Consider the following 24931-nt stretch of genomic DNA (forward strand, 5'->3'; position numbering starts at 1 on the left):
ACCATTACAACCATGTATGAAACATTGTACATGTATTAGAAAATTTGCAAGCTCTATTTTTCCTGTATACATGCTATGCGTAATACATTATACAGTTACATATACAAAAATCGATGTATTGATTTCAGGGTGACCTTTTTTCAAAAGGTTTGGAAATGACAGTTCATTCCTTTGTTTTTAGGCAAAAGTTCATCTAACTAAGCTACAGGAACATGAGGTTGTAAAAAAGTTCTAACCCTAGCGGACACTTCCCTTTCCAAAGATCCCAGGGGAAAGGAATAAAAATAATATTAAGATTTGTTTTTTGTTTAAATCCCAGCAGTCCGGACATTTATTCCGGCAGGTGCTCAGCTTTTTCTACCATTGCAAGGAAATAGCCTCCTATCCTGAGCAGTACCGAGTGTCTCGGCCACGGTCCCGACTCACTGGAGTCCCTTGGGCACGCCCATTGTGCAGAACCTGGCTGGCTGGAACCCCTCTGATAGCAGGCGCCATGGGGGGGGGGGAGAGATCTGCTCGGTGCTGAAGTGCCCCCACTTTGCATGCCAAAGGCTCCAGGTTCAATCCCTGGCACCCCCCCCCTTAAAAGGACCCTTGGCCGGAGAGCTGCTGCCAGCACAGCAGACAATACCGGTGGGTTAGATGGACCCTTAGCTAGAACCCCCACCAGTGTCCGCCAGATTCTTCTGTTCTGTGCCTTGGCGGAGCAGGTGTGATGAAACCTTGGGCCTCATCCTGGAGGTTTCTGAGCTACAATTCCCATCAGCCCCAGCTGATGGTGGTTGATGGGAGTTGTAGTCCAAAATATTTATTTGTTTGCATTCATATCCCACCTCGTTCTCCAAGGAGCTTAAGGTGGCAGAGGTACAGGGTTCTCCCTTCCCGATTGAATCCCATCGCAACACTCTCTAGCAATACCATTGCAGTGCCTTTGATTGCATGCAGAGTGCCCATACCCTTCGATGCCTTGCGACTGGCCTTCACGTGGCTTTATCCACCAGGGGTCGCCGTGAGGGGCGGAGAAGGGCTATAGTTCAGAAGGTCCCAGGCTTAGTCCCCAGGGACATCTCCAGGAAGCAGGGCTGGGAGAAGACTCATGAGGAGATGCTGCCAGTCAGTGTAGACAACTCCGAGCTCTATAGACCAGGAGTCTCTGACTTGGCAAAAGGCAACTGCCCCACGTTCTTATGTTCTTCTATTATTCTGCGTGGAGCAAATGGGTGTATGAAAAAGGGAACGAAAGAGAAGGAGGGGCACACATTCCAACACAACTCCCTGGTTGGATGCTATTTTTTCATTCATTACTTGCATTTATATCTCCTCTTTTCCTTGGAGAAGCTCAATGTGACATCCATGTAGCATCCAGAGTGGTGCAATCTAATCCCAAGGACAACCCTGTGAGGTAGGCTAGGGTGACAAGCAGTGACTGGTCCAGGGGGCTAACTTGTATGAAATATTGTGGGAGGGCAGGTAAGCCCCTTCCTGCACACACATCACATCACTTGAGTAGCAATGCCCATCAACCGGGGGGGGGAACTGTCCCCCTCGAATATTTTGTTAGGGGGTGGGCAAAGGAACCTCGACCCCTAGGAGTTGGTTTCTATGGGCTGGCCTCTAATGCCACACTCAGGTCTCTCCCAGGTCCTAGTAAACTAATCACTATGCCACTATGATAGCAATTTTGGATGGCTTCGGGGCGTAGTGGTTTTTTAGCTTCTCTTTTATCACGTCCCATGGCGCTGCCTGGACTGCTAGTGGCGCGACCAAAACGTGGGCCGTCTCGAACACCTCGGGCTCGCAGAGGCTGAGGAATAGGCCCCACTTACGCTCCTCTGACCCTTCCGTCAGCTCGTTTGCTTGGAGGCAGCAGCTGAACCGAGCAAGATAGGAGTCCCATGATTCAGAGGCTGGGGCAAATGGCAGTAGAGGCACGAGTGAAGCCATGGTTCCGATGCCGACGTGGTGGGCGATGGATGGAACACAGTGCTCTAGCCAGTATGGTCAGCTCTGAATTGGGTTCTGTTCAGTGATTTTGCTCAGTGAGTGTCCAAATGTGGCTGTGCTCTGATGTCCATCTGATCCCATCCCCGTCGCCAGTATTAAATAGTGGGTGGACATAGCAGACAACACAGAGATTTCTCCAAGTAGTTCTTTATAAGTAAGCTGGAACTGAACTGAACAGCAAACAGCTCAGCCGGCCTGCTTTTATAGGCAGCCGGCTGTCAACATTGTAACAACAACAGCCCAGGGTTTCCCGCCTAAATTAACTTATGTGGACCTGAGTGAAAACTATATACACAATACCCCTGTTGGCCAGGGGAGAACTTCAATACATAACACTGGGCCTTCCTGGCTGGATTTTGTCTGACGCCTTTTCCCCGCTTTCTCTCCCTTTGCCCCTTCTTCTCCTCCCTCCCTCCTCCCTCCAGCCGTGCGTGCCAACCGCATGCGGGGTGGCTGGAACAGGTTCAGGCCTATGTACAAGCAGGACCGAGCCATGAAACAGCAGAAGAAGGTGCTGATCCACGCAACAGCTTCAAACTGGAGATGGCGGCCCAGCCGCCCATCGTGTCCCCGGTGTAGGCGGCGGAGGAGTCCGGCGGGCTGTCGGCCTTGCTGCACGGCCTGAGCCAACACCACCAGCCTGAGGTGGCAAAGGGGCTACCCCCGCCCAGCAGCAGCAGCTCCAGCAGTGGCAGCGGTGGCGGTGGCAGCGGGATAAGCAGCTCCACCGCCATGACGCCCATCGACTATGAGTGCAGCTCCTATGGGACGCCCGCACTGGCCATGCCGGTGCCCTCGGGTCACAGGCCGCTCTCGGGTTACCACTACCCGCCCTTCGCCATCTGGGCCATCAAGTCCGAGTTCCCGGACCCATACGTGATGCATCCAAACGAGGCAGCCCCGCCGTACCCCTACCCAGAGGTCTACCCCAGCGGCGGCTCCCCAGCCACTGGGGCCGACATGCCCGACGTGATCCTGAAGTTGCTGGAGCAGGAGCCCGACGAGGCACAAGTCAAGGCCTGCATCCTGTCCTGCCTGCAGGAGGAGCAGAGCAAGGGCCTCCACAACAAGCTCAGCGCCTTTGGCCTCATGTGTAAGATGGCAGATCAGACCCTCTTCACCATCGTGGAGTGGGCACGCAGCTGCATCTTCTTCAAAGAGCTGGAGGTGAGGGGGGGCTGTTGCTTTTCGCGGGGCGGGGGATGAACCCTGAGAGGAAATGGCTTCCCACGACCTACATCTCCCGACTTGGACATGTTTCCAGCGGTTGCCTTGTTTGGTCCCGGGGGTGGGGGTGGGTGGTGAGGAGGAAGGTTGAACTGTGGCTGGAGCTGGCTGAAGCGAGGCCTGCTTTGAGCACGTGCAGAGCTCAATGGTTAGAGTGTCAGACTAGGAAAAAGTTAACAGTAGATTGGGAGCAAAATTCTCTTAGCAGTCTGTCCTGAAATGATGACGAACTTAACACCAGTGTGTACCTCACAGCATACCGGTAGTTTTGAGGATAAAATAGAGGGGAGGCCAAGGTAGAATATAAATGTGATATAACAGTAAAAGGAGGGTTAGGCAAATGCGTGGGGTGTAAGGTGAACAGTGGCTACTAGTCATGATGGCACCTCCAGAGTGAATACTAGTTGCCTGGGGCTCAACAGTGGGAGAGAACTGCTAACACACACACCCCGCAAATGTCCTGCTTGCGTGGCGAGTTCCTGCCCCCCCCCAGTGGAAATAAAGACACATGACACAATTATTAAGGTTAATGGGCTAAATAAGGCCACAACTTTATTGGTTACAGGTGATGAACGGTATTGGCTTAGGCATTGGTCCTAACTGACTATATCCGGCTTCAGCCCATCCGCTTGAAGTCCGGGAAGGGTTAACCACCAGTAGGGGGAGTCCTGCTGATGCACATCAACTAGGAACTCCCCCGGGGTCACCGATGGGGGTGTGCCTTAGGCCCTCACCTCTGGGCAGGGAGGTGGAATAGATTGCTCCTGGGGTTTTTCCTGGGTTTGGGCTCTTCTGTCCTCTTCCAGTGACAACCTATAATTTAATAAATTATATAGAGATGGATTTCTCCTGGTGATGGGAGGCTTGAGGGTGGCTCCAAGCAATGGGAATCTGACGGGATGGGTGCTGTGGCTTGATCTGGGCTGAGGTCTTGTGATTTGTATTTGAATGGCCAGCAGGGTGTGGATGGAGAAATCTGAGGCTGGCTACAAGAAAGAACCAGTGTGGTGTAGTCATTAAGAGTGTCAGACTAAGACCTGGGAGAGACCAGGGTTCAAATCCCCACCTGGCTGCCATGAAGCTCACTGGGTGTGACCTTGGTCCATTCACTGCCTCTCTCAGCCTAACCCACCTCACAGGGTTGTCGTGGGAATTGAATGAGGAAGGGGAGAAAACCATGTACAGCACTTTGAGCTCCTTGGGGGGGGGGGGAAGCTGGGATATAAATGCTAATGCTAATGCTAATGCTAATGCTAATGATAATAATAATAATACAGTCATACCTCGGGTTGCAGACGCTTCAGGTTGCGCACCGCGCCGAACCTGGAAGTACCGGAACAGGTTATTTCTGGGTTTCAGCACTTGTGCAGAAGCACTAAATTGCGCTTTGCGCATGTGCAGAAGTGCCGAATTGCGACCCGTGCGTGCGCAGACACGGTGCTGCGGGTTGTGGATGCTGCGGGTTGTGAACGTGCTTCCCGCACAGATCACGTTTGCAACCCGAGTGTCCACTGTAATAAAAAAAAAAGATAAAACATTTGTGTTTTTTTTAAAAAATAATTTTTATTAAAGTTTTAAACAACAAAGAAAAAAAGAAAAGCATACACAATACATATAACGAAAACACACACCAAAAACAAAACAAAATTCAACAATAAAGAAATAAGAAACATAACAATTAAAAACAATATCTCTTTTCCATATCCGTTTTTTAGTTACTTATTTTCTGGACTTCCTCATACCTCCCTCTTTTGTATTCCAATCCAAATTGTTTGTCCAGCAATTTCTTTTCCACTTTTTTAATTCCAATCTTTAGCTTTAATAAGATATTAAAATATATAACTTCAACTTCTTTAAACCTGATCTTTAGTCTTAGTATCATATAACGTTAAAAATTTTCCTCTTAATATCAAATTTCCATTTCTTTAAACATCTTTAATCCTAATCTTTAATCTTAGTCTATAATTAACTTTAACCTGTACAGCTGGAAACCGCTTATTTTCAGTCCAACATCACTCTAACATTCCTTAATTTTGCAATGTTTCTGAAGATAGTCTTTAAATTTCTTCCAATCTTCCTCCATCGACTCTTCTCCCTGGTCACGGATTCTACCAGTCATTTCCGCCAATTCCATATAGTCCATCAGTTTCATCTGCCATTCCTCCAGCGTGGGAAGTTCTTGTGTCTTCCAATACTTTGCGATGAGTATTCTTGCTGCTGTTGTTGCGTACATAAAGAAAGTTCTATCCTTTTTTAACACCATTTGGCCGACTATGCCCAGGAGGAAGGCCTCTGGTTTCTTAGGGAAGGTATATGTCAGGGAACTGCCATCGGAAGGAAGGGAGGTGAAAGGGCTCACACAGGTTGGGAGAGACTCAGCAGCTGAAGAGGGAACCAGTAGGGGGAGAGGAGCTGAGCTGAGGGAAAGTGAGCTGGAGGGATGGCTCAGAGACACTTCCAGCGAAAACAGTGGGGAGGTTTCAGGACCTCCTGTAGGGACACCCACTCCTTGCCGGAAACTGTCACGCAGAGAGTCCAGAAGACGTGTTTCCGTTAAGGAGCTTTTATGTTGGAAGCGATTCCGAAAGCAACCACTGTCGGAATCTGCCAGCGACTGACGGAGCCATGTTTAAGGGGCTCCGTTACAGACAGAGGTTTGCAAACTTGACCAAACTCTGAGGGACTTGGATTTTACACACAAGCAGCTCATCGTCCCATCACAGCATTCCGACAGTCTCCGTGAGCAGCTTGTGCAGGAGAAGGCATCATGAGCAACCCAGCCGGAACCGGAGAAGCAGGAGCTGGAGCGGGTCCAAGCCTGGAAGAAAGGTACCGGGCGTTGGAGGTCCAGCTAGCGCTGCAGACGGCGAGGCTCGAGGAGAGGAGGGCTCAAGATGCAGAGAAGGGGAAAACCACCCCGCTCGCCAGAAAGTTGCCAGGATTGGTACAGAAGTTTGGGGGGGGAGCCCAAGGACTATCATGCCTTTAGGACAGAGATGCAATATGCCCTTAATCTGCAGTTTGATGACTTTCCCGACGAGGAATCGCGGGTGGCTTTTGTGATTGGGCATCTCGAAAAGGGGGCGAAAGACTGGGTGAGGCCCCTGATGGCAACGAATAATGACATCCTGAAGGACACGAGGAAGTTTTTTCGTGCCATGGATCTGATGTTTTCCAGCGATATTGAGCAGGGAGTGGTACGCAGACAGTTAATGGCGTGCAAACAGGGGAGCCGATCTGTTCGTGAGTACTGGACTGAGTTTACCATGTTGATCCATAAATTGGGGTGGGATCTATCGGCGGAACCCATTCAAATGCTCTTTGAAGAAGGGCTTTCTTCGGCTGTGAAAGACGAACTTTCCCGGGCGCCCAGGGCGGAGTCTATGGACCAGCTGACCAAATCAGCGCTGATCATAGGAGCGCGCCAAGAGGCGAGAGCCTTGGAGAGGCGGGAAGGGAAGGGGGAACGTTGGAGGGAGCTTCGCATTCCAGAGATTCCCGAGCCACCGTTCCCGCCGGGAGAGCCGATGGAAATTGGAACAGCGCGCGCGCGCGCAGTTTCAAAGCCCAGTGAAGAGCGGAAGAAGGAGGGGAAGGGCGCCAAGAAATGTTATCTCTGCCAACAGCCAGGTCATTTTGCCAGAGTCTGCCCCCAAAGAAAGGAATGGCAAGGAATGGCGGGAGCTGTTGGGGAGAGGGAGGAAAAGGTACCGGAGCAAGTAAAAGCCAACGCCTGGCTGCCACCATCAGGGCACAGCAGCCAGGCCAAAGAGCAGTGAAAGTGCCCACGCCGGAACCTCCTAAACCCACCCTAGTGATAGAGGTGTTACTAGAGCTGCCTAACGGACACCCACTAAAGATAAAGGCGCTATTGGACTCAGGCAGCTTCTGCAATTTCATGAGTAAGGAGTTTGCTGCTGAGCACCAGATACAGACTATCCCTTTAAGTAACCCTTTGCAGGTGACCACGATCGATGGAAGGGAGCTGCTGGGAGGAGAAGTCAGCCAGCAGACCGTCCCAATGATAATGAGGGTAGCAAGACACACTGAGCTAATAGCGTTTAATGTGGCTACCTTGGGAGGAGCTCCCATTATTTTGGGGATGAGCTGGCTAGCGTTACATGATCCGCTAGTGGGCTGGCATCAGAGAGTGGTCTCCTTTGGGTCAGCACATTGTCTAGAACACTGCAAAGAGCGGGAGGCTCAAGGAGGGGCCAGAGCCACTCTAGCAGGGACGGAAGTAACGGAGAAGGGGAAGGTTCCCCAACAATACGCCGACCTGAGCAACGTCTTCAGCGAGAGGGAGGCAGACAAACTACCCCCGCATAGACCCTTTGACTGTTAAATCAATTTACTCCCTGGGGCACAGCTCCCTGTAGGCAAGCTGTACGCCATGTCAGACAGAGAGATGCAGGAGCTAAGGGAGTTCATTGACAAGAACCTGAAGAGAGGGTTCATCAGAGAGTCCAGGGCGGTGGGGGGCAGCCCAGTGTTTTTTGTGGATAAAAAAAACACGGACAAACCTAGACTTGTAGTGGACTTCAGGGCCTTAAATGCAGTGTCAGAACCAGTGACTTTCCCGATGCCCAGAATTGATGACATTTTGACAAGGGTCAGGAAGGGAAAGATTTTTACTAAACTGGACCTGAGGGGGGCGTACAACCTGATACGAATAAGGAAGGGGGATGAATGGAAATCCACCATGTTCACCCCTTTGGGGGCATTTGAATATTTAGTTATGCCCTTCGGCTTACAAGCAGGCTCCGCGTGCTTTCAATCGTTTATGAACCACGTCCTGGGGCCTTTGCTTTACAAGAATTGTGTGGCCTTCTTAGATGACGTGTTAGTATATTCAGAGAATGAGGAGCAGCATGTAAAAGACGTCAGGGAAGTGTTGGGCAGACTGCAAGCCAATCAGCTGTGGGTGAAGCTAGAGAAGTGTCACTTTCATGCCAAGGAGGTGGAATTCCTGGGGTACCGCTTGTCGGACAAGGGATTGGCCATGGATCCTGGCAAGGTCCAAGCGGTACTGGAATGGAAAACACCGAAAACAAGGAAGGATGTGCAAAGATTCCTTGGATTTGGAAACTTCTATCGGAAGTTCATCAGAAATTTTGCCCACTTGACGGCGCCCATTACGGACTGTCTCAGCAGTAAGAGGAAATTCGTTTGGACGGCGGAGGCGGAGCGAGCTTTTGAGGAGCTGAAAAGGGCGTTCGCTTCGGAAGAACAGCTCCTGCATGTGGATTTACAAAAACCGATGCGAGTGGAAACGGACGCATCAGACCGGGCTGTGGGGGCGGTGCTTCTGCAGCCTGGCAAGGAGGAGTCAGAGTGGAGACCGTGTGCCTTTTTTCGCGAAAGCTGAACAAATCTGAGAGGAACTACACGGTGTATGACCGAGAACTACTAGCCATTCATGAAGCGTTCAGGAGATGGAGGCATTTATTAATTGGGGCACAACATAAGGTGCAAGTGTGCACGGACCACAAGAACTTAGAGTATTGGAGAACGGCACGAGTGCTCAACCAACAGCAAGTGAGATGGGCCCAGGAGTTCTCCAAATTCCACTTTGAAATTTGTTATGTGCCAGGTCCAGAAAATGTTAGGGCGGACGCTCTCTCACGCAAACCTGAATATTTGGAAGGGGAGGGGGCACCCGAAGAGAGACATGTCATCCCAGAGGACCGCTGGGTGTGTGGGGCGGCATTGGTGGGGCAAAGAGAACTGGTAGAGGAAACAGAGAATGATGAATACGCCCAGAATAAGCTCAGAGGTCTTAGGGGTGAGGGAGAGGAACCAGGGGGTTTCGAGGAAAGAAATGGAGCTTTGTATTACAAAGGGGCACTGTATATCCCTGAAGGAGACTTAAGGGGGAGGGTACTCAAGCAGTTGCACGACAGCCCCACGGCGGGGCATTTTGGACAACACAAAACCATGTGGTTGGTCACCAGGGAATTTTGGTGGCCTAAGGTGAGGGAAGATGTACGGGAGTATGTAAGAGGGTGCGAGCAATGCCAGCGAGCCAAAGGGGAGAGGCGGGCGCCGGCGGGGCTATTAGAACCCTTACCAACCCCAGAACGACCTTGGGAGGCAGTGTCGATAGATTTTATGACTGATCTGCCGAAGTCCAAGGGGAAAACAGCCATCATGGTGGTGGTAGACCTACTAACAAAGATGTGCCACTTTGTAGCCTGCTCGCATGCAGTCACGGCGGAAGAGACAGCGAAGTTATTTGTAGAACACATTTTTAGGTTGCACGGAGTGCCATTGAGGGTGGTCTCAGACCGAGGAAAACAATTTACTTCCAGGTTCTGGAGGAAGCTCATGAGCTTACTGCAGGTGGAGGTCAACTTTTCGACTGCCCGGCACCCTGAAACCAACGGGCAGGCGGAAAGAGCAAACGGTGTCCTCCAGCAATACCTGAGGTGTTATGTCAATGACAGAGAGAATGACTGGGTAGAAAAGTTGGCGCTGGCGGAATTTGCCTACAACAATGCCGAGAATGTGTCCACAGGGATGAGCCCCTTCTTGGCTAATTATGGGTGTCATCCCAGGGCTTTCCCAGGGGGAGAAGGGGAGAGATGGAGCGTCCCGGCAGCCGAGCATTTTGTAGAAGAAATGGAAGCAATCCATCGTCAGCTCCAACTCAACTTAGAAAGGGCGAAGGAAGAATACAAGAGGCAGGCAGACAAGAACCGAAGGGAAGGTGAAACCATAAGGGTGGGAGATAGGGTGTGGCTGTCAACCCAAGGGTTGCCGTTCAAAGGAGGTTGTAAGAAATTAAGACCCAGGAGATTGGGTCCCTTTGAGGTCATTCAACAGGTCAACCCAGTGGCTTTCAGGCTCCGGTTACCCAACCACATGAAACTGCACCCAGTATTTCACAGGTCGTTACTGTCACCGTATGAGGGGGGACGAGAAGGGATGGCCACTCGGGGACCGGTCATAGAAGAAAGGGAATGCAGCAGCCATGTGGCAGAAATCCTCGACGCCAGGTGGAAGGGGGATCAGGTGGAGTATTTGGTAGCGTGGGAAGGAGAACCGGAGTCAGAAAACACTTGGGTAATGGCAGAAGATATCAATGACGAGGTATTGATAGAAACGTTCCATCAAAGGTTCCCAAGGAAACCTCAGCCTGTGGAGAGGTTCCGGAGGGAATACTTTGGGACCACCGATGAGGAGGAGGAGTTGGAAGGATTCCCGGACTTGGAAGGGGAAGGGGAGATGGACTCTGAGGAGGAGGAGTACTTCGAGACCAGGAACCGCAACAGGTGGAGAGAAGTGTTCGAGACATCGGAAGATGAAGGAAGTTCCTTCCGGGGTTTTGCCTCCTCACCGCCCGTAGAGGAGGGGGCGGGAGGGGGTGAAGGGGGCCCTGGAGGGGAGGTGGATGTCAGGGAACTGCCATCGGAAGGAAGGGAGGTGAAAGGGCTCACACAGGTTGGGAGAGACTCAGCAGCTGAAGAGGGAACCAGTAGGGGGAGAGGAGGTGAGCTGAGGGAAAGTGAGCTGGAGGGATGGCTCAGAGACACTTCCAGCGAAAACAGTGGGGAGGTTTCAGGACCTCCTGTAGGGACACCCACTCCTCGCCGGAAACTGTCACGCAGAGAGTCCAGAAGACGTGTTTCCGTTAAGGAGCTTTTATGTTGGAAGCGATTCCGAAAGCAACCACTGTCGGAATCTGCCAGCGACTGACGGAGCCATGTTTAAGGGGCTCCGTTACAGACAGAGGTTTGCAAACTTGACCAAACTCTGAGGGTCTTGGATTTTACGCACAAGCAGCTCATCGTCCCATCACAGTATACTTGAATACCTTTTTTAATTCATTATGTATCATTTCCCAGAAAGCCTTAATCTTTGGGCACGTCCACCAAAGGTGAAAAAATGTACCTTCAATTTCTTTACATTTCCAACATTTGTTATCGGGCAAGTGATAGATTTTTGCAAGCTTGACTGGGGTTATGTACCACCTGTATATCATTTTCATAATATTCTCTCTTAAGGCATTACATGCTGTAAATTTCATACCTGTGGTCCATAACTGTTCCCAGTCAGCAAACATAATATTATGTCCAACGTCCTGTGCCCATTTAATCATAGCCGATTTTACCGTTTCATCCTGAGTATTCCATTTCAGCAGCAAGTTGTACATTCTTGACAAATTCTTAGTTTTGGGTTCTAACAATTCTGTTTCTAATTTGGATCTTTCCACCTGGAAGCCAATTTTCCTGTCCAATTTAAATGCCTCCATTATCTGATAATAATGGAGCCAGTCTCGCACTTTGTTTTTTAGTTTTTCAAAACTCTGCAATTTCAGTCTATCTCCGTCTTGTTCCAAAATTTCCCAATATTTCGGCCATTTGACCTCCATATTGACCTTTTTCAAGGCTTTCGCCACCTTGGGGTTTTGTTTTCTAACAAATCCTTATATCTTAACCAAACATTGAATAGCGCTTTCCTGACAATGTGGTTTTTAAATGCTTTATGTGCTTTGACCTTATCATACCATAGATATGCATGCCATCCAAAAACATTATTAAAACCTTCCAAGTCCAAAATGTCAGTGTTTTCAAGAAGTAGCCATTCTTTCAACCAGCAAAAAGCTGCTGATTCATAATAAAGTTTAAGGTCTGGCAGGGCAAATCCACCTCTTTCCTTTGCATCTGTTAGTATTTTAAATTTTATTCTAGGCTTCTTGCCCTGCCAGACAAATTTAGAAATATCTTTCTGCCACCTCTTGAAACAATCCATTTTGTCCACAATCTGCAAAGTTTGGAACAAAAACAACATTCTAGGCAATACATTCATTTTTATCGCAGCAATACGACCCAGCAGTGAAAGCTTCAAATTTGACCAAATTTCTAAATCTTTTTTCACTTCAGACCAGCATTTTTCATAATTGTCTTTAAATAAGTTCCCATTTTTTGCTGTCATGTTAATCCCCAAATATTTAACTTTCTTAACCACTGTTAAACCTGTCTCATTCTGAAACCTCTCTCTCTCAATCGGTGTTAAATTTTTCTCTAAAACCTTGGTTTTTGACTTATTCAATTTAAATCCTGCCACTTGACCAAATTCTTGAATCAGTTCTAAAACCCTTTTAGTACTAGATTCTGGCTCCTGTAACGTCAATACTAAGTCATCTGCAAATGCTCTCAATTTGTACTGTTTAGTTCCGACCTGTATACCTTTAACCAACTGGTCCCTTCTAATCATATTCAGCAAAACCTCCAGGACCGAAATAAAAAGAAGTGGGGAAATTGGGCAACCTTGTCGTGTCCCTTTTTCAATTTTAAGTTCTTCCGTCACAACATTATTTACAATTAATTTAGCCTTTTGTTCTGAATAAATTGCACTTATACCATTCTCAAAACCTTGGCCTACCCCCATACCCTGTAGATTCTTCTTCATAAAATTCCAAGAAATGTTGTCAAAGGCTTTCTCCGCGTCTACAAATATCAACACTGCTTTAGTGTTTATATTCACTTCTAATTTTTCCAGAATATCAATTATATTCCTCAGATTGTCAGACAAATGTCTTCCTGGGAGAAAGCCCGCTTGATCTTTATGAATCTCTTCCATCAACACTTTTTTAAATCTCTTAGCCAAAATGTCTGCAAAGATTTTGTAATCCACATTGAGTAATGATATAGGGCGGTAGTTCTTAAGCTGTGTCTTTTCAGTCTCTGTTTTTGGTACAAGTGTAATATATGCTTCTTTCCACGACTCTGGTGCTCTTTTCCCCTCCATTATTTCGTTACAGACCTCTTTCAAAGGTTGAATTAACCATTCTTTTAAAGATCTGTAGTATCTAGAAGTCAAGCCGTCTGGTCCTGGAGATTTACCCAATTACATATTTTGAATGGCACCTTCTATTTCCTGTTCAGTTATTCTATGATTCAAAATTAATTTATTTTCTTGAGATATTTTTTGTAATCCATTTGTTTTCAAAAATTGGTCTAGGTCTGTTTCTTTCATTGGCCCTTGAGTATATAATCGTTTAAAGCACCTCTGGAAACAACTTCTGATCTCTGCAGGGTTCTGTATATTTCTTCCTTCCACTTCTAAATTCGTAATCGTATTTAGTTTTTGTCTCTTTTTCATTTGCCATGCCAACAATTTGCCACATTTATTGGCCGACTCAAAAGTCTTTTGTCTCATTTGTTTAATTTTCCATTCTATTTCCTGATTCATCATTTTCATATATTGTACTTGATATAACTTTAATTCTCTCAAAATCTCTTGAGATTTGGGATTTACTCTCAGTCTTTTTTCACATTCATTTATTTTGTCCATTATTTTATCCTTCTTCTCATTTTGAGTTCTTTTCTTTATCGCATTCTGTTGTATTAAGAACCCTCTCATAACCGCTTTACTTGCGTCCCAGATTACTCTTTTCTCCACGTTGGAACTGAGGTTTATCTCGAAGTAATCTCTCAGAGTTTTTTGGGCCTTCTTGAGAAATTCTTCATCTCTAAATAAGGTGTCATTCATCTTCCATCTGAAGGAGCCAGTTGGTGTTAGTCTCATTTCCATCTTAACAGCATTGTGGTCGGAGCAAATTTTCGGGCAGATTTCCACCTTTCTTGTCTTTGGTGCCATTCCTCTAGTTATCCAAATTTGGTCAATTCTTGTCCATGTCATTTTGGCTTCAGAAAAGAAAGTTCCCTCTTTAGCCAGGGGATTTCTTATTCTCCAAATGTCCACTAAATCCAAGTTGTCTGTCATGTCAAAAAAGGTTTTCGGTAGTCTACCATCCTTGGTGACTACCTGTCTTTGTGCCTTGTCCATATAAGTAGATACCACTCCATTCATATCCCCCATCAAAATCATGTTATAATCCATATGGTCCATCAGGGTCTCATGCAACTTCTTAAAAAAATCAGATTTCCCATCATTTGGTGCATAAACTCCTACAATCAAAAATTTTTCTCCTTGTGTTTGAATTTCAATTGCCACAAATCTTCCTTGGTCATCTTTAAAAACAAATTTCGGTGATAAATTGTCTTTTGCATAAATCACAACCCCTCTTTTTTTAACTTTGTCCGACGATATAAACTCCTGACCAAGTCTTTTATTTATCAACAATTTCCTGTGTAATCTTGTTATATGTGTTTCTTGTAGACAAATTAGGTCCAATTGTTCCTTTTTTAATATATGAAATACTGACTTCCTTTTCTGAGGGGAATTCAAACCCCGACAGTTCCATGTTAAAAGTTGCAGGACCATGATGTTATTGTTTTAGTTCTCCTCCTGCTGCACCTAGTTCCTGTTCCTCGTCCGTCGGTGGTATCACTTTTTTCGAACGGTCTTTTGGTTCCAGAGATAGTTCTTTTTGTAGGTCTTCTCCGTGGTCTCTACAAAATTTGTCTTTGTCGTCTTCCGATCTTATTTTCCTCTTCTTTCCTTTGTAGCTAAAAGATAGGCCTTGAGGGAGTTCCCACCTAAAGTTAATGCTGTTCCTTCTCAGCAGGGTAACCAAGTCTTTCTAGTTTGATCTGAGATCCAGAAGATATTTCGGAATATCTTTGAATATTTCCACCCTTGTCCTTTGGATTTCCAGTGTCTTCTTAAAATGCAAGCCCAAAATCTTATCCCTCTCTTCTTTTGTTCGAAAAGTAATCAAACAGTCTCTCACCTTCTTCTCTCCTCTTCTCCCAAGTCTAAAAGCATTTACTACTTTAAAACTGTCTTTTGCCAATTCTGGATCCCAAAAGTCCAAAAATTCCTGCGTGAGAAATTCAGCAAGATTATCCTTTTCCGCCTCAGGACCGATCTGACCCGTAGATTCACTTGTTTTTCCTTCAATTCAATCATAGACAGGGTCAATTTATGATCTTCCAGTTGTTTATGCAATGTTGGTATTGTCTCTTGGACCTCTTTAACCTCTGTAGCAGAAGTTGTGGCAATTTCTTTAGCCTCCTCAGCAATCTGGCGTATTGAGGCCGATTCCTCTAATAATTTCTGAATAGTCTCTGTATTAGTATTTACTTTCTGGCCCAAATTATTTATACTTGCAGTATTTTGATTAATACTTATTGTATTTTGATCAATCTTGTCACATGCCTCTGCTACTTGTTGGCTTATTCTATTTAAAGATTCATTAACCTTGGCCAAAACTTGAGCAAAGGCATCATCACTTGTCATACCTTTTGCTTTTAGTTGTGCCGATGAGGCTGCTGTTGAGATTCCAGAGGCGCCTGAGGCCGAAGATCTCCTTTGTAATCCTTCTTCTATTCGAATAGGCCTTCCCGACCTTGTAGTCGATGCTCCTGCTTTCTCTTTACCATCTGCCATTCCTTTAGATAATACTCAAGGTCAGTCACGCAGTTTAAAATCAAACAGTGGAAATTTCCAGCCAAGCAGTGTGAGAATTCCTCAAGCCAGCTACAGTTTCAATTATAACAAATTGTAACAATTCCAAGTTCCACTAGGGGGACACTGTAACAGTCATAAAAGTTCTTGGACACTTTAGTTTCTTTTTTAAGTCCCCCCAGTTTATTAAGGAAGATAACAGTCTATATAAAATAGTAACTTAAGACCAGGAGATATATATTCACATAATATGTCCAAATTTTTATTTCCTGTGCAGGACTAGCTGTCAAAATATATTTCAAGACAGTACCTCTCTTTCTTTTCTAAGTTACCTCTGGAGATCCTTTTCCAGGGAATTGAACGATGGTTTAATCCCTTCTATTCCACTTCTTTGTGAAGAAATCACATCCACAATTCTCCCCCCTTTTCCCTCAATTTGAGGAGGGAAAAGTCCAGGTTAGATGATTGGATTAAAATCCGCTAATACGTGCTTTTCCAATGCTTCCGCTTTCAAGTTCAATGCTTTATTTTATCTACAAAGAAAGAGGCAGACTTCCTTTTTAAACCTCTTTCCGTTTTCGGCCAAATTCCCAATTTGTACAGTTCCAATTACGTTGTATCCTACTCACGGATCGTTGATTTTCGAGTCCCAATTCAAAGGAAAAAAGGCAGCGCTCTCTGGTCAACAGCTTGCGGCTTCACACCACTGAGCAGACAGACCACAGCACAGCGCTCCCCCCCGCTCCGATTCCGAGCCCGTTGCCGGGCTTTTTACCGGGTTGGGGGGGGCGCCAAGTGTGCCCGCTGGGTCCCAGGCTCACAGGCTTCCCCCGCCTGTGATTTTTGCGGGTCTCCCGCTGCGCCGAAGCGGGATTCGACCCTTGTTTTCGTGGCGCGATTTCCTCTGGTCGAGGAAATCCACCATTAACCGCTGGCGCCGCCTCCGGAAGATAAACATTTGAAGATATTAGTACTGTGCAAGTGATCAGTGCTGTGAATTGATGAATCGACACGGGGACGGGGAGTGGTGTTGTGTCCAAACTGTGGGAGATGGAAAATGTTTTGCAAAAGTGACTCTGAAATAATTGGAGAGGGCAGGAAAGTCCCTTGGTGGTAGAAGCAAAGACCCCCTCCACCCCACTCCCCGCCTCCTGCCGATAGATTGGACAATTGCAGTGTCTGGGCTCTCCCTCCAGACTGGTGTGTGGGTTCTATTTTGCAGCATTTCACTGACACAATAAGAGCTCGTTCGTGGTGGAGTTGCACCAGACTGTCCAAATATCATTCTGCTTTATTAGTTGTTCTGCAGTGTTATTGTGCTATTACTATCTGAAGGAGCAACTCTTGTGCAACAGATGCTGAATGAAAAGACGCCCCAGCCCACTGCTCCACACAATAGCCCTCACATTTCTGGTATGAAATGTTATAGGATTTCAGCAGGAAGTTATGGGGCCTGTACCAGTTGTGCTCCCTGAAACTTTTGCAGGGGCAAACCGTCCTGAAAGTGGGATAACCTATAACCACCCTGATACCTAGAGATGGGAAGGCCTGGAAAAGCCCCCGGAAAAATCAGAAAAAAAACCCCAGGTTTTTTTCTGTTTTTCCCCAAAACTCTTTTCCCCCGGAATTTTTTTTTTAAAATAGTTTGATATAGTTTGAATATTCCACACTTTTTTTTTCATTTTTTCTTGAAAAAAATGGCTTTGGGAAAAAACAGAAAAAAGCCTGGTCCCGCCCCCCCCCATTTTTTCAATTCCCCCCCCACTGACACCAGGAGGCAGGTGCTCTCACTGTACTCTTTCCGGCAACTGCTCAAAACATTTTCGTTAGGGCTGTTGTAAACAGCCCATCTGAACACATAGAAGCTGCATGCGATTTACTTCCTTTTAACCACTGCTGACTTTAATCATCTTTTGAATACTCTTAAATACCTGCTTTTAACTGTGTTTTATCAATCATTTTAATGTTCTGTTGTATATTTTTGTTAACTGTTTAGAAGCTGTCTTACTATCATGCAGTTTATAATATATGATAACAAATTCAATTTAAACCCCCCCCCCCACACACTCCTTTTCCTTTCAAACAGAGTTTGAGCCTTAGTGCAACACTTCTGGGCCTGGCATGCAAAAAAATTGAAAGCTGTTTTTTAGAAGTCCATGAGAAAAATGACAAAGAGGAAGAAGAAATGGAAATGATAGCAGTAGTTCAGAAAATGAGATAGAAGAAACTGCATGTATATGTTGTGTCTTCTGTTTCTTTTCTTTTTTAAGCACTACTCAAAGGGTAGACCTTCTATGGAGCTTAAATATTGAGGTGGACCTTAACTTCATTTGCTGTTGGTGCTAAGGGGCAAATCTGATTATTTTTTATGTTGATGATTTCTTGCTTTTTTTTGTTGCTTTTGAGGGAAAGCGGGGTGGTTACCTGTTTCATTGCAAGCATAATACTTTTACATACATTGCATTTCATGCAATTTGTAAAACTACTCCACACTGAACATTTTTTCAATTTCCCCAAAATTTCTATTTTTTCTGGAAAAAAACGGGGAGGGGAACATTTTTTTCTCATGGCATCAAAATTTCTGGAATTTTTACATCTCTACTGATACCATCATGAATGTACAATGACCAGTTTTGGAACTTCGTTTGCTTCCAAGATCTGTGGCCAGTTTCCTGATGGAAGCCTTCTTCCCTGGGGCTCTCCTGTGTCTGATAAATACTTTGAAAGCTCATTGGAGAGTCTGTAGTGGGGTGGTCTGCAAAGGAGGGCCATGGCTGCTCTTGGACTCAGCTGTAATTATCTTCATAGAATCATAGAATTGTAGAGTTGGAAGGGACCTCCAACCCCCTGCAAAGCAGGAATCTCAGCTAAAGCATCCAGGACAGATGGCCAACCTCTGCTTAAAAACCTTCAAAGAAGGAGAGCCCACCACCACCTTCCCAGGTAGTCTATTCCACTGCTGGACAGTTCTTACTGTTAGAAAGTTCTTCCTAGTGTTTTGTTGGAATCCCATTTTTTAAAAAGTTGAATCCATTGGTTCGGGTCCCACCCATCAGAGCAGCAGAAAAGCAGATTGCTTCATTTGCCAAGTGACAATCCTTCATATATTTGAAGACGGCTATCCCATCACCTCTTAGTCTTTTCTTCTCCAGGCTAAACATCCCCAAATCCTTCAAGCTTTCATCATAAGTCTTGATTGTGAACAGAGCTCCCCGCCCCCCGGAACTCACCAGAACTTAGTTCCTGCACCTCTCAGGTGGGCACCATTGCCATTATAAGAGAACAATAGAGGCGTTCAGGGTGAGTTGCGGCACCTCTTTTTCTGGAAAAATAGCACTGGTTTTGAGACCGTTGATCTTGGTCACCCTCCCCTGCACACATTTCAACTTGTCAACATCCTTCTTAAATTGTGGCACCCAGAACCCATAATTCAAAAGCATCAATTCTTCGGTGGTGTTGGGTGTAGTGAAGGGTTAACCTTCTGTGTCTCGGAGCTGAGAGGAGGCGCTTACAAGGGAAGTAAGCCAGGACGTGACGAAAGCAGCTTGGAATGCTGTGAGCTGAGTGCAAAGTGAAAGCAGTTTTGTTGCGCAGCTGCAAACTGAGAGCAGGACACAGAGAAAATGCAGCTTAATTCTGCTGGCAGTTCTTGATTGTAAATATGCGACTTTTGAGCAAATAAAGGGATATTAGGACAGAAGAAACGTGTGGGTCTTGTCTGCTGCTTTCGACACACACCGCTGCGTAATTTCTGCTAATTGCTTTACGACCGCTACAAAGCCACCCTGCGTAAACAGAAGCTACAGAGGCTAGCAGGGGAAGCGTGGCTGGGCGCCGAACAATAAAGCAATAAATCTACCTAACAAAGGTTATGGGTGAACGTGAAGCGTGTGTGAAAGGGCTTTGAAGCTTTATTTGCTGAACGTCAGTTTGATCGACTGCCAAGACTTCAAAGGGCAGATCGGAGGAGGCTGACGGAGTGGGAGCTGAGGAGCCACGTCGTCTTGAGTGCCAGGTTTGGCTGCTGAGTGAGTACTTTTGGAAAAGCCAACAGAAGGGAGGCAATGGCTCAGCCCTATGAACATGGCTTTGAGTTTAAACTGCCATGTCAGAAACTGACTAGCCAAAGTTGGTTGCAGTGGAGCTTTCAAGTAGAGCTTTTGCTGGTGGGGGAGCAGCTTTGGGACGTAGTCCAGCCCCCACAGAATGCAGCTGGGAAAGCAGAGGCTAAGAGGGCTGCAGAGCAAAGTGAAGTTGAGAAGCGTGTGCTTGCTTTTTTGGCAGAAAATGTGGATGCTCAGCTGGTGCCTGTTGTGCTGGGTGCAAGAAAGCCAGAGGCCGCTTGGCTAGCACTCCGAGAAGCTTGTGGAGCTGGAGTGGGAAGCAAGGGCCGAGAAGTGGCTGCATCCAAAAGGGAGAGGCAAGATGGCGCCGGCCACATTTTTGAGAGCCGATACACAGCTGGGAGGAGCTGGGAGCCCCCACAGGGGGGCGAAGGGACTGTTGCTGTTGCTGGAAATGCTGCTGGTGCTTTTGCTGAGCCTGGGAGCTGTGTGGATGCTGCAACGTGTCTCTGTGAGAAACCTGGAGAGAGGCCAAGTGTTGGGAGCCCTTTACCCATCAGAGGGGGTGCAGGAAAACGTCTTGGAGGCCCCGTGAGCAGTGGGGGGGGCAGTGAGCAGTGAAAGCTCAGAGACGCCTCTTTCTCCAAAAGCTGCCAAGAGTTGTTTACGCCAAGAGCTGAAAAGAGCTAGAGACTTCAAGGCTGGCCACCTGCAGCAAGTAGAGATAAGAGCTTCAGAGTTGTGTGGGAACACCGAGACAAGTCCAGTTTCCATGGCAACTGAGAGAGTTGTTGGGATACTGCCAGGGAGATAAAGTCCATCATGGCCCCCAAGCTGTGTCCGGACGTCCGTCGATCTCCCGTAGTCACGCAGTATCAGCAATTAGTGACATGAGTTCCAGAAATAGCCTGCCACATTCTAGAGCCGATGCACACTCTCTATCAGCAGATAATGCACAGCCAAAGTCGCACTCAGGAGAGCATTATTTACAAGTTTTATTCAGCGTTGATCAGAACAAAGAAAAACATGACTGCCTGCTTCAGTGTCTCTGACACAGAGAGAGAAAACAAAAGACACAACAGAAACATCCTGTGAAACAGGAAATACGCAGACTCTGACTCACAAAGCCTGCTCCCTTTTAAGGTGGAACGGAAATATCCTAACAAGAGTTGCATCTACGGAAGCTGTGAAGGTCGTGGGCAAGTCTTCCTGCCGGGGGGAGTCTGTTGCCGTGACAACCAGAGAGGACATCTGCAGAAGCCCCAAGGAGGGGGGTAGCGAGGAGATTGTTGCCATGGCGACCCAGGAATATCAATAACAAGGTTTTTTTCACTGTAATAATCGACAGTGGTGCCTCAAACTCGTTGGTGCCATCTCCTGGTCTTTTGAGGAATTGCAGGACAGTAAAAACTGAGAAATTTGTGACGATCGCGGATGGAAGCAGAAAAAGACTAACAGAGACAGGCCTTTTCTTCTGTCCTTTCCTTAAGCATGAAGTCAAAGCTTATGCAGTGCCCGGTTTAACTAACTGTTTGTTAAGTGTGCATGATCTACTTATTGATGGTTTTCATATCTCTTTTGCAGGTGACAAATGTGAATTCTCCAAGGATGGGAAACACGTGTACACAGTGCAGTCTAAAGATAATTTGTTTGCTGTAAATGTGCCTTTTTCCACAGGAGAGGATGACACTGAAGATGCGAAGGGCCAATGTGTGAATGTAGCGCCCCACCATGGTTGTTCACATATTTGGCATCGACGCTTCGCCCATTTGAATTGGAGATATCTTCAGAAAGCACCAGAGCTGACACAAGGGTGCAAATTTAATGTTTGTGACAAATTTTTAGATTGTAATGCATGTAAACAGGCGAAAATTGTGACATGCTCATATCCAAAGTCAGAGAGGCAGACCACACAACCCTTTGAATTAATTCATGCAGATTTGTGTGGACCCATGTCTGTTGAGTCACTGGGAGGATCAAAGTATTCTCTGCTTTTGATTGATGATTTTTCGAGGTCTGCTTGGACCTTCTCTCTGAAAACGAAAGGGGAGGCAGCTAAAATGATCAGGGATTGGATCACCGTAGTTGAGGTAACCTTTTCCACCAAAGTTCGTGGTTTTCAAAGTGACAGAGGTTCTGAATTCACTGGTTCTGCTTTACAGGATTTCTTTAGGGAGAAGGGGATTAGCCACAGACTGACCGCTCCTTACTCTCCGCAACAGAATGGGCTGGCAGAGAGAAGGAACAGGACGGTGCAGGAAGCTGTGTCTGCGATCCTGTGGGACGCAGGGCTACCCCAGAAATATTGGTCTGAAGCTTGGAGATTTGTGGTCCATACGCAGAATAGAGTGTACAACTCTAGTGTAGGAAATACACCGTATTTCTTACTGCATGTGCCTGAGCCTAAGGTACACTACCTTCGTGTGTTTGGTTGTGAGGCTTGGGTGCTTATTCCAAAGGCTCTATGCAAGAAAGGTGAGCCAAGATCTAAAAGAATGATCTTTGTAGGGTATGAGCCTGGCTCAAAGGCCTGGCGCTTTGCGTACCCAAGTGGAGACCAGTCTAGGTTGGTTATCAGCAATAGCGCTGAGTTCTGTGAGCAAGCCGGTTGGAAGCATCTGCACGCTAATCCAGACGTGATTCCACAGCAGTTCTATGACTCAGTCGTTGGGGAGGAAGAGGAACTTGGTGCTGGGGACCACGGTCCACAGGGACAGAGTCCAAGACAGGGACAGCTCAGGATCCCTCAGAGGGGGGAACCTAGAACACCTCCTCAGGCAAGTGTCAAGTTTGAGCCAAAGAGTGAGCCTTCTTCACCTGCTGGACCAGCTGTAAGGCCCAAGAGGCGCAGCAGGTCAGAGGGGGAAGACACTGAAGTTGAGGATGATTTAGCTGGACCCAGTGAAGCAGCAGGGTCACCAGGATTCACACTGAGGATATCAGCGAGGACAAGGAGGCCTGATCGGTACGACGCTTCTAGCGTCTGGGTAGGTTCTGCAAGATGTGAACCTGAATCCTTCGAGGATATTCAGAGTTTATCTGAGGAAGAAGCAGGCAAGTGGCACAGGGCAATGGACAAAGAGATGAAGTCCATGAAAGATCTAGGTGTGTTCTCACTCACAGAGTTGCCACCGGGCAAGCAGGTTGTGAGTTGCAGGTGGGTTTACCGCTTGAAACCCACTGACGCTGGAGAGCCGCAGTATAAAGCCAGGTTAGTTGCTCGAGGATTTACTCAGAGGAAGGGAATACACTTCACGGAGGTGTATTCGCCAACGTCACGAGCGGAGACTCTGAGAACGCTTTTAGCTTGTGCAGCACAGAGAGGCTGGAAAGTAAACCACTTTGATGTGGATGTTGCCTACCTTAACTCAGATCTCCAGGAGGAGCTGTACATGATTCCTCCTCCGGGGTTTGAGAACTTAAGGCAGGATGTTGTGTGGAGATTGCACAAATCCATCTATGGATTACGTCAATCTGCTAGAAACTGGAACATGTGCCTGAATGAAGCCTTAGAAGAGCTAGGTTTCAGGAGAAGTGTTGCTGATAGTTGCTTTTATTTGAGAGGATCAGGAGCAACACAAGCGTATTTGCAGATTTGGGTTGATGACGTGCTATTCTTCTCAGAAACAGATGAACAGGTGGAGAAGTTTGCCAAAGAGCTAGGTAAACGATTCAAGCTTAAACAGCTTGGTGCTGTCAAAACCTATCTAGGTGTCAGTGTTGAGCGTGCACAAGATGGAAGCTTTTTGCTCAGCCAGAGAGGTAAGATTGAGCAATTGCTTCAGAAAATGAGGATGAGTGATTGTGCAGGAGTGAGAAGTCCTATGGAGACTAGTTTTGTGAAGGACAGCCAGCAAGTAGAACGCGCTGCGTTCGAAAATACTGAAGTGTTTCAGTCAGCCCTAGGGAGTTTGTTGTACTTGTCCCAGTGGAGCAGACCTGATATAGCGTTTGCTGTCAATCTGCTCAGCAGGGAAGCTTCAAACCCTAGTGTGCAAGCCTGGAATGGCATCAAGAGCGTTCTGAGGTATTTGCAGGAGACCAAAGACTTTTGTCTTAGGTTGCCAGCACAAGGAGAAGTCAAACTGACTTGCTTTGTGGACTCGGATTGGGCTAATCTTGAGGATCGCAAGTCTGTGTCTGGCCTAGTGGTGAAGTTTGGGAACTCAGTAGTTGGATGGAGGTCCAGGAAGCAAAGTCTTATAGCACTCTCATCCACTGAGGCTGAGTTTAGTGCTCTTTCAGAGGTGTGCAGAGAAGTAGAGTTCTATGCTTGCTTGGTGCAGGAACTCTGCGAGGTGGATTGTCAGCCGATACGTGTTTTTGAGGACAATCAACCATGCCTGCGTTTAGCAGAGTCAGGGCAGTTCAAGGCCAGAACTAAACACCTAGACATTCGCTTTCGGAATGTGTGCCAGAGTGTTCTGGAGGGATTAGTTGCGCTGAAGTATTGTCCCTCTGCCAAGAACCTAGCTGATGGGTTCACGAAGCCACTCACCTTCCAAAGACATGGGGAGTTTTGTGAAGGTCTGGGTTTGGGACGACCAAGGGTCAATTCTCCCCTCAGGCGCGAGACAAGAGGGGGTGTTGGGTGTAGTGAAGGGTTAACCTTCTGTGTCTCGAAGCTGAGAGGAGGCGCTTACAAGGGAAGTAAGCCAGGACGTGACGAAAGCAGCTTGGAATGCTGTGAGCTGAGTGCAAAGTGAAAGCAGTTTTGTTGCGCAGCTGCAAACTGAGAGCAGGACGCAGAGAAAATGCAGCTTAATTCTGCTGGCAGTTCTTGATTGTAAATATGCGACTTTTGAGCAAATAAAGGGATATTAGGACAGAAGAAACGTGTGGGTCTTGTCTACTGCTCTTTTGACACACACCGCTGCGTAATTTCTGCTAATTGTGTTACGGCCGCTACAAAGCCACCCTGCGTAAACAGAAGCTACAGAGGCTAGCAGGGGAAGCGTGGCTGGGCGCCGAACAATAAAGCAATAAATCTACCTAACAGGTGGTCAGTCTTCTTTATGGTCCAGCTCTCACTTCCATACGTCACTACTGGGAAAACCATAGCTTTCCCAGCAAAATAGCAAAATACACCAGAACAATGAAAAAACAGTAATAATAATATACCCCCGCTTCTTATAGCAATGTGTATACAGGAACAACAGTGCGATGTTTCAGCAGCAATATTATCTGATACTAAAACTGAAAGTTATGATACATTTACAGCTCCATCTGGATGGGCTCATTTTGTTGATTTGCCTATAGATTTGTGGCGGAGGTTGGCTGGGGCAGGTGGGGACAGCCTTTCTACTGTGGAGTTTGTG

General features: G+C 46.9%; 1 protein-coding gene and 1 long non-coding RNA gene across 2 annotated transcripts in view; both read left to right on the forward strand.

The window, feature by feature from the left end:
• LOC308467841 overlaps positions 1–24931 on the forward strand; it is a 232708-nt gene that overhangs the window by 85316 nt on the left and 122461 nt on the right. The window lies entirely within an intron of this gene.
• LOC308467777 (steroidogenic factor 1-like) overlaps positions 2706–24931 on the forward strand; it is a 39549-nt gene continuing 17323 nt past the window's right edge. Inside the window, exon 1 of the mRNA XM_080989478.1 lies at positions 2706–3171. Coding sequence (XP_080845604.1) covers positions 2737–3171 — 435 coding nt within the window. The 5' untranslated portion in view covers positions 2706–2736. The remainder of the gene's footprint in view (positions 3172–24931) is intronic.

The sequence above is a fragment of the Podarcis pityusensis genome (genome assembly GCF_964106645.2).
Source record: "Podarcis pityusensis genome assembly, chromosome: W".
Lineage (NCBI taxonomy): Eukaryota > Metazoa > Chordata > Lepidosauria > Squamata > Lacertidae > Podarcis > Podarcis pityusensis.